This window comes from Dipodomys ordii, unplaced genomic scaffold (assembly GCF_000151885.1).
Source record: "Dipodomys ordii isolate 6190 unplaced genomic scaffold, Dord_2.0 Scaffold7, whole genome shotgun sequence".
In the NCBI taxonomy this organism is placed as follows: domain Eukaryota; kingdom Metazoa; phylum Chordata; class Mammalia; order Rodentia; family Heteromyidae; genus Dipodomys; species Dipodomys ordii.
The window spans coordinates 17741540-17751884 of NW_012267223.1; the positions used below are offsets into that span (position 1 = coordinate 17741540).

Consider the following 10345-nt stretch of genomic DNA (forward strand, 5'->3'; position numbering starts at 1 on the left):
CACAAACTTACTTCTGGCTTTTTCTGTGTATATGGCACTGAAGTATCAAACCCAGGGCTTCATGCATGCTAGGCAAGCACTGTACCACTAAGCTATATCCCCAGCCCAGGATATACTTTTTAACTTTTTGTTTTTGTTTGGTCTTTTTTTTTTTTTTCCGTACTGGGGATCAAACCTAGGACAGTGCACTTGCTAGGCAAACACTTTGCCAGTGAGCTACATCCCAGCTCAGGAAGGATATTCTTCTTGAAGCTTCCAAGGCACTGTGCTCCCCTCAATCCTCATGACTACTACTGAATTCTTTTTTTTTTTTGGGGGGGTCCGGTCATGGGGCCTGAACTCTGGGTCTGGGCACTATCCCTCAGCTCTTCAGCTCAAGGCTAGCACTCTACCACTTGAGCCACAGCGCCACTTCCGGCTTTATTCTTTTTGCTTATGTGGTGCTGAGGAATCGAACCCAGGGCCTCATGCATGCAAAGCAAGCGCTCTACCACTGAGCCACCTTCCCAGCCCCTAAAAGACAGTTTAGAACCAGGAATGGTGCCATATACCTGCACTCAGAAGGCTGAACTCCCAGGAGTTGATACCAGCCTACCTACCTGAGGCCATGAACCTGACTGAAGTTCCCTATTTCCAGGTTCAATTAACTCCTTCCTATTCTTTCACAATACTTGTCCATATTTGTCCCTTTCTTTCTTTTGGTCAGTCGTGGGACTTGAACTCTGGGCCTGGGTGCTGTCCCTCAGCTCTTCAGCTCAAGGTGAGTGCTCTACCACTTGAGCCACAGTGCCATTTCCAGTTTTCTGGTGGTTAATTAGAGGTAAGTCTCACAGACTTTTCTGCTTGGGCTGGCAGATCCTCAGATCTCAGCCTCCTGAGCAGCAAGGATTACAGATGTGAGCCACTGGTGCCCGGCACTTGTCTCCCCTCCCCCCCTTTTTTTTTTGGTCATGGGGTTTGAACTGTGGGCTTGAGCGCTGTCCCTCAGCCCTTCAGCTCAAAGTGAGCTACCTCTTAAGCCACAGTGCCATTTCCGGTTCTCAAAGCTCTACTTGGAGATAAGTGTCTCACGGACTTTTCTGCCCAGGCTGGCTTTGAACTGTGATCCTCAGATCTCAGCCTCCTGAGTAACTATTATAGGCATGAGCCACCAGCATCCTTTCTTTTCTTTTCTTTTTTTGTTGGTCGTGGGGCTTGAACTCTGGGCTTGGGCACTGTCCTTGCGCTCTTCAGCTCAAGGGGAGCCCTCTCCCGCTTGAGCCACAGCGCCACTTCCGGTTTTCTAGTGGGTTTTATTGGAGATAAGAGTCTCACAGACTTTCCTGCCAGGGCTGGCTTTGAACTTTGATCCTCAGATCTCAGCCTCCTGAGTAGCTAGGAATACAGGTGTGCCACAGCTTTTGTTCCTTTCTTACAGTGCATTAACCACAATTAAAATATGTATTGTCTAAATGTGCTGGCACGTGTCTGAAACCCCAGCAAAGTGACAGGCATAGGGAGGATCACTGTCTGAGGCTGCCCTGAGCAAGAAGCACAAGGTCCTACCTAAGAAACACCTAGAGAGCAAGAAAGGTCTGGAGGTATGATTCAAGTGGTATATAGCACCTGCATAGTTCAAATTCAAAGTGCCAGATTGCTTGTCATTTGTATGTCACTACTTGTTTCCCAGGGCTTAATGAAACTCATATTTGTTAACTGACTGATTCTCAGATATTACACAAGCTAATCAATCCTTGCAACTTCCATCATTCCCAGAGGCCTTTCAGAAACTGGGCATGGTGGTGCAGGCCTGTGTCCCAGCTGTGATGGGAGGAGCACCCATTCATGGCTGTGCTTCCAAGGGTTCACTGTGGTCACCCAGCCAGCAAAGGGATTTAGACTTTAGTCTCACATTTGAAATCTGGGAGGTTCAAAGCCATATAGGAGAGGGAAGAGCAGGGATTTGGTGCAGGATGGTTTGACTACACATTCCCACTCCTAGCACTTGCAAGTATCAGAAAGAATCACAAGGGCCTCAAATGAATTCCTTCTTAGCTGGGTTTATCTGGGTAGCACATTTCCAAAGACCAAACCACCAAGAGGACCTTCCAGATCAACTTAGGAAATGTGACATCCTCTCTCTCTTAGAAAACCTCAATGGCAGCTGGGCGTTGGTGGCTCACGCCTGTAATCCTAGCTACTCAGGAGGTTGAGATGTGAGGATCGCAGTTCAAAGCCAGCCCAGGCAGGAAAGACCGTGAGACTCCTATCTCCAATAAACCACCAGAAAACCGGAAGTGGCGACAAAAAAAAAAGAAAACCCCAATGGCGCAAGAGGCGCTGTGGCTCAAGTGGTAGAGCGCTCGCTTTGAGCTGAAGAGCTGAGGGACAGCACGCAGGCCCAGAGTTCAAGCCCCATGACCGACAAAATAAAAATTAAAAAATAAACAGAAAACCCCAATGGCCACCAGCCTACCAAAGGTTTTGAGAAGCTTGGAAGAAACAATGGTATTTAACTTTTATTTTGTCGGTCATTGGTTTTGAACTCTGGGCCTGCGTGCTGTCCCTCAGCTCTTCAGCTGAAGGCAAGCGCTCTACCACTTGAACCAAAGTGTCACTTCTCGTTTTCTGGTGGTTAACTGGAGATAAAAGTCTCAGGGACTTTCCTGCCCCAGCTGGCTTTGAACTGTGATCCTCAGATCTCAGCCTCCTGAGTAGTTAGGATTATAGGTGTAAGCACCAGAGCCCGGCTTTTAACTTTTATTGAATTCAGTGTTTTCCAAATTTATTTGACCATCGTACCCTTTTGCTCATACTTTTGTAGTTAATGGAACATTTGGAGAATGCTGAAATGGATGCTTTCCCAGTAAATATGGAGAAGACTGACACAACTGTCCACTTGAGGGCATGTGTAAGGGGCTGATGAAAGCTATGTGGGCTGAGTCAGCTTAAGGAATGACTCAGAGGCCAGCACAAACAAGAATGTAACCCAATGCGCAATGTAAAGCCACATGAATTCTTGCGCGGGGAAGCGATGGCACGTCTTGATGGTAGGACATTGTTGGTTTTTCCTAATCCACGTTCAGTGCCAGCTAAGAATTTTGAAGCCAAGCAAAGGCCTTATTTTTGCAGCTGTGATGTCTTAAAGGGACTGCACAAGGAGGCAAGCCTGCTCAAGCAGTTAATGGAGACTACAGAGCCTTCCCTAGTTTCACAGGTCTCCCTGTCTCACTCATTTCTATGTATTAAATAACATAAAAACATACCTTAAACCTTCCAAGTAGCTTAAGGTTGGGTGCTGGTAGTTCATACCTATAATCCTAGCTACTCAAGGAAACTGAGATCTGAGGATACAGCTTTGAAGCCAGTCTGGGCAGAAAAGTCTGAAAACTCTTACCTCCAATGAACAACAGGAAAACTGGAAGTAGAGCAGTGATTCAAAGTGGTAGAGCAGTAGCCTTGAGCAAAAGAACTCAGGCACAGTACCCAGGCCCTGAGTTCAAGTCCCAGGACTAACCAAAACAAAAAGCAAAACGAAAATCCTTCAAGAATCTCAAGTAAAACCCAAGAGTTTCTGAAGATTCAGTTGGAGCACCTGGTTCTACTCATACCTGGATTGGGAGTTAGCCCAAGCTTCTTGTGTAGAAACATGTCACCTTGTTTCCAAGTAATATGGAAGTTGCCAGAATGATCACTTCATAAAAAGGAAAAGAGGACCCCTTACTAGAAGCAGCAGCACCCATCTAAGAACAGGATATCAACCATACCTCTATAGCAGAGTGTCAGATAACTTTGGAATGCAGCAAATATGAAGTAGGTTTTCAGAAAAGCATACTCAAGAATTAAGACTGATTTGGGCTGGGAAGGTGGCTCAGTGGTAGAGTGTTTGCTTTGCATGCATGAGGCCCCAGGTTCAATTCCTCAGAACCACATAAACAGAAAAAGCTGGAGGTGGCGCTGTGGCTCAAGTGGTAGAGCGCTTGCCTTGAGCTAAAGAGCTGAGGGACAGTGCCTGGCCCAGAGTTCAAGCCCCACAACCGACAAAAAAAAAAAAAAGACATGAATAAAGTTAGGTGCAGTGGCTTGGTCCTCTCATCACCACTATAAAGGGAAGCATAAATGTGAGGATCATTGTCAGGTTAGACACTTCCCTCCACTCCATAATGGTGAGACCCTATTTAAATAGTACCGAAAGCAAAAAGAAAAAGAAAAAGACTGATTTGACAAGGATGAAGGTCTCTATCTCACTAGAACACTGGGAAGAAGACTTGGCGCCAACCTGAGGAACAGCACAAGTAAACAAACTCTCAAGCCCTTAAGTGGTGGCAGCAGGACTTGCATTGCAATGTATTACACAAGAAGGAAGAGACAAACTGATATTTTGATCCCAGGGGCATTTTTTACCTCTGGGCAATCCTATTTCCTGCTTAGTGACATTCATTGGCATCGCTGAAGACACCACAAGGGAAGTGAGTAATTACACTGCCCCCATCAGCAGGAAACGGTCTGGAAGAAGCAGTCATACACAAGTTTGTGGCCAAAAGTGCCAGAATAAAACCAGTTAAGACCCAAATCCAGAGTTCCTAGCACACATCACATGCTTTTAGCAGAGGTATTCCAATTTATTTATTGCCAGTCTTGGGGACTGAACTCAGGGCCTGGGCACTGTCCCTGAGCTTCTTTTTGCTCAAGGCTAGCACTTTACCACTTTAAGACACAGCACCATTTCCCGATTTTTCTGTTTATTGGTACTGAGGAATTGAACCCAGGGCTTCATGCATGCTAGGCAAGCACTCTACCACTAAGCCATGTTCCCAACCTGGCAACTGCTTTTAAAAGGAAAAAAGCCAGATAGGTCTAGAACTACCCTTGAAAATGATCTATACATCTAAATACTGCTTTTTCTTATGTTCTAGAAGGAATGTGTCCGTCCAACCAGAAAGCTGTGGTTTGTGTACATTGATTTTAGATGCTAGACCCAACCTTGATCTGGGTCAGCCAACTTGCCCATGTCCTTGGTGGACAACTCCATTCTGGATTATTCCTAACCCAGCCATGCAACCTGTTGAAAAAGGGAATAAAAGCTAAACACAAGTCAAAGCATCATTTTGACATTTACAGGGGACTGTATTGCTAAAAATTACTCAGAATGATTCACCATTCCCATGTGAGACATGGGAAAGCAACAGAGGGCACCAGGTGACCAGCCCTCATGAGAGCAAAGTGTGGGAGTTGGCTGCAGAGAGAAGCAAGGCTTGTCTGTTGCTGTGACTCAGCAGTGAGATTTCATGAGCCTCAACTCTTTCTCATCTGAAAAAGGCTCTTCTCTCCCTACAGTATTGGGAAAACTGAAGGGAACTATGTATGCAAAGGAGTAGTTTGTTCCTAAATCAGAAGCAGTACTAGAGTGAGGTATATCTTGTTTCCTTGTTTCAAACTGTAGTCCCCAACTTGTTGCTTCTTGAGATCAACTAAAATCAACTCATCTCAAAGTCTTCAACTTCATTAATATTCTTCACATAAAAGCATCTAGAAACATGGCTACTTGTAAAGAAATCTATCTTAACTAGAAGGGATGACTACTCATCAAGGAATCAAAAAGCAGAGGAAGCCAGTGGTAGCAAGGAGGCATTGTATCAAGTGAGTCAGAGTAGAATGAGTATTCTGTCTTCACTGTTTATGCATCATCTTGAGCTCCTTCTGAGAAACCCTGAGATTTCCTTCTGAAAAATTAGTGTTCAAGCTGGAAGTGGAGCCATGGCTCAAGTGGTAGAGGACTAGCCTTGAGCAAGAACTCAGAGACAGGGCCCAGCATAAGCTCAAGCCCCACAACAGAACCCCCACCCCCCAAAAAAACCTCCCACTTTCCCTGCCTACCCAGGACCTGAACTGAGTATCTCATACTTTTGCTCATTGGCTGGTGCACTACCACTTGTGCCATGCCACCAACCCAAAGGTCTTAGGGTCTTCTGCTCCTGAGTTACTTAGTTCACTTTCACTAATGTCCAGCAGCTGATGGACCCCTTAGGGTCTTTATTCTACCTAAAGTTTTTTTTTTTTGGGGGGGGGGCCTTGAACTCAGCCTGGGTACTGTCCCTGAGCTCTTTTGCACATGGCTAGTGCTCTACCACTTTTTTTTTTTTTTTTGGTTAGTTGTAGGGATTGAACTCTGGGGCTGGGCATTGTCCCTCAGTTCTTCAGCTGAGGCAAGCACTCTATCACTTGAGCCACAGCACCACTTCTGGTTAACTGGAGATGAGTCCCACAGGGAATTTCCTGCCCGGGCTGGCTTTGAATCATGATCCTCAGACCTCAGCCTCCTGAGTAGCTAGAATTACAGGCGTGAGCCACCAGCACCCGGCTTGCTCTACCACTTTGTGCTACAGCTCCACTTCTGGTTTGGGGGTGGCTATTTGGAGTCTCATGGACTTTGCTGCCTGGGCTGGCTTCAAACCACAATCCTCAGCTCTCAGCCTGAGTAGCTAGGATTACAAGCATGAGCCACCAGCACCAGGTTTTCAAACTCCCTTCCCTATCTTTCCCCTAAACACTACACCAAGGGGCACAACTAAGACTCCAGCCTTGCAGAGGACTCTTAGTTTGCCCACAAGGCTATGTTCTTTTTTTTTTTTTTGGTCGGTCGTGGGGCTTGAACTCTGGGCCTGGGCCCTGTCCCTTAGATCTTCAGCCCAAGGCGAGTGCTCTACCACTTGAGCTACAGCGCCATTTCTGGTTTTCTGGCGGTTTATTGGAGATAGGAGTCTCACAGTCTCTCCTGCCTGGGCTGGCTTTGAACCTTGATCCTCAGATCTCAGCCTCCTGAGTATCTAGGATTACAGGCGTGAGCCACCAGCGCCTGGCTAATCTTATAACTTCCAGTCTGTGAGCAAAATCATTCCAACAATTACTACTCCTTTCCTTTCTTAAGAAGAGATGGAAATACCCAGCTTCTGTGTTCCTTTGAGTGATGAAGTGAAAATGAAGTTACTTCCAGAAACACAAACTGGAAGAGGGGTGCAATTAGATGTGACACAATTCACTATTGGAGAACATGCTTGTGGATAAAGGAATTTAGTGGTCCTCCCCTGCACCATAATTCATTTGCCTCTAAAATCATAAGATGAATCCAATGAAAGAATGTGTAACACTGCTAGAGAAAACAAACCCTCAATGGACTATCAGCAGCTGCATCTTTCCATACATAAATGAGCACTCCAGATGAATCAGACATGTGCAGAGAACATGCTTTATTGAGTAGATGCTGACAGCACATTCTACCACATGTGGGGAAGGGTTTAGCATGTAAAAGGCCTTACCCCTTAAGAAAACCCCCAGTAAAGTTGCTTTTAGATACTCTGAACAGACACTAAAACTGGAGGGGAGCCTCCACTGAACATGCTTAACACCAGCTCCCCTCAACCCACAGTGAATATAAGTAGTGTACAGAGATGACAAGAGAAAGGCACAAATGACCAGAGTTGGGACTGTGGTGAGGGCGCCACATGAAGACAGCAGTGCTGGGACCAAGTTGGGAAGGGCGACATGTTAAGACATCAAAAGCTGCCCCAAGATAACAGATTATAACCGGCTAGGGAGAAATTAGAGGGAACATCTTTTCCTTGAACATCACCAAAAATAGGAGACCAGAGACTAGGAGAATGGTGGTACATCCTACAAAGGAAACGGAGGAGGAGTTCTTGGAGGGGCAGAAGCATTTAGCCTAGAGGAAGGTGAGGCACTGTTGAAAAGATGAGCAAATGGTGGCAGGGTGGCCATTCTGCCTTGCTGAGTCATGGGCTGAGACCACTTTCCACTTCTCCAGGACGCTCTGGACAAAAATCAGTGCAACTTATGAGGAAAAAGTAGGTATCTTATACCAGACTGGTACAGATTGGTGAAAAGGTTCTATAGTATTAGTAACCAGTGAACATGTAGTATGAAAGAACTCGAAACTATTTTGGCACCTGCAAACATAAAAAGGGCCAGCGAATAAGAGAAGACATTTACTGCTAGACATTTCCTGGTGAAGCAAGAATTACCAATTCCCTTCCACCAAGACATTGCCCACAGAACATAAATCAAAATGCAAAATCTCCACCTCTTATTCCTCTCCCCATCTCATTCAGATGGAGTAGGTGCTTTTTTAAAGATTAATCCCTGGGAAACGTCAGAATTACTTGGCTCTGATCAGCCCGATGGTGATCAAAAATAAGTCTTTCCATAAAAATAGCAGAAAGAAGTTTTAAGACAAAATCCAAGGTGAATGGATCCCTCAAACACATGTACTCACAAATGCTGCCTCTTCCCTACCATCCCACAAAATATGTATGTAAGGAGTAACTAGAAGGGTCCCTGTGGTGGTAGCCATGTCTGGAGATCTGGTAACCAGATGGGAAGAAGCTTGAGTACAAAGTTCAGAGGACAAGATACACCTCATGGGGCTAAAGGACATGAGGAGGGAACCAGTGACTGGACAAGTACAGTACCATAACAGAACTCCTTGGGTCAGTGCTATGAGGGATCTGCACTTGAGTCTAATACAGATCTCTCCAGGCAACCTCACTGAGGCCGAAACAATAGTTCCTCAGAACCAGCGTCTGCAGTGTACACAAAAGGCGGAGCCAGGACAGTCCTGAGGGGGATGGCCTTCCCAAAGGATACTGTACTTGCCAATCACAAGAACAACAGAAATGACAGACAGATCCCTAGGGTACGGATTCCTACTGCTGGGGTTCGCTGGCTCAGAAAGACAGATCACTTTAAGTGCCTTTCGGAGGGGTCCACTTTAAGCAGCTTGGATCCATAGTTTTATTGGAGTTGGACCTTTTGGCCTCTTTGGCTATCCATTCATCAATCAGGTCCTAGAAAAAAAAGAGAGAACAAATGAGTATTAGTGGAGGAATTGCCAAATTTAATAATATATTAAGATATAAGATATTATTCTTTTGATCTGACTGTTTTCCTACCTAATCCTTGTCTTCCTACTTTGCCCTTAGTGGGAACAAAAAAATCATTATTTACCTAAAGTTGGCATATTAAATGAGATGGAACCTATTCAAACAATCTAAAACCATTATCACAAACTCGGAATTTTTGAGGACTCCCTTCTACAGCTAGCCATTTCACTAACCTAAGAAAACAGAAGTGCTGTACAACAGAAAGCTGCTTAACATGTGTCATCAGAATCTGAGACAGGAGCTTACCAAAATTTCCTGATTAGGACAAGGTAGGATATAAGTAAGATTAGTAACGTAAGGTCATAGAGCTCTTCCTATCAGCTAAAGAAATGAGGCCAATGGAAGGTGCCTAGAAGAGGAATTACTTTGTGGGTGGCAGGGTAAGGCTCTGCTAAATTTCCAGGACACCTAACCTAACAAGCAACTGGTGAAAACCTCACCTGTCTCTTTAAAACCAGATGTTTTCCTTTCCAATATTTAAGCATCTGAAGGGCTTGCAGAGTGCTAACGATGTCCACAGGATTCACAGCTGTCTCCTGGCTAATTTCTGTAAACACAAGAGTTACTGAAATTGGGTCACAGTATAGATATTACCCCCAACCAAGACCTCCTTTCACTTAGAGAAATCCAAAAGGACCAGAATCTTTGGTACTTAAGATGTTACACCAAGAAGCTACTCTTGCAACCTTAGAAATCAAGGTCAAATATAGACCACACTGAATTCTTCCACCTTTCCAAAGGAGATGTGTCTTCTGTTTGTGGGGCTTGAACTCAGGGCCTGGGCACTGTCCCTGAGCTCTTTTGCTCAAGGCTAGTGCTCTACCACTTGAGCCACAGCACCACTTCCAGTTTTCTGGTAGTGAACTGGAGATAAGAGTCACAGACATTCCCTGCCCAGGCTGGCTTTGAACCATAATCCTTATTATATTTCAGCCTCCCAAGTAGGATTATAGGCATGAGCCACTAGCACCCAGCAAGATGTACAGATGTATCTTTCATCGAGGCTCCTGTGTATGTCAAAATAGGAGGCCTTCCCTCCTCATATTCAGACGGAACACAGAATAGGCATTAACTTTGAGGTGACAAAGCAGGAACAGAGCCAAATGGAAAAGTTAAGACTATCTACGGGGTTAACCACCTTTTACAGGAGACAAAAACCAACCTTTGATAGAAATCTCTTTGCCTTGGAAATTATGCAAATAACGGAGAAGCACTTCTTTCCAGTAACTGCGATAGCTTATGAGCCCCAGATCAGAGAGTGGACGTTCTGGGGAGCCAACCTTTTCTTCTACTTTGGAAAGCAAATAACCTGCCAGAGAACAAACATAGACTTTTTCCAACAACACTGAATCGCATCCTAATAGCAAAGAATAGTGTGCCAACATGGAAGGTTTAAGAAATCTGGGGGC

The 10345-nt window shown here is 45.1% G+C and overlaps 1 protein-coding gene across 1 annotated transcript in view; it reads right to left on the reverse strand.

Annotated features, from left to right (window-relative positions):
• Nucleotides 1-8294: 8294 nt before the first annotated feature.
• The window catches only part of Kat7 (K(lysine) acetyltransferase 7), a 45199-nt gene continuing 43148 nt past the window's right edge, over nucleotides 8295-10345 (reverse strand). The window contains exons 12-14 of the mRNA XM_013036788.1: nucleotides 10099-10245; nucleotides 9377-9483; nucleotides 8295-8840 (exon numbers count right to left, since the gene is read on the reverse strand). Of these exons, the coding sequence (XP_012892242.1) occupies nucleotides 8739-8840; nucleotides 9377-9483; nucleotides 10099-10245 (356 nt within the window). The 3' untranslated portion in view covers nucleotides 8295-8738. The remainder of the gene's footprint in view (nucleotides 8841-9376; nucleotides 9484-10098; nucleotides 10246-10345) is intronic.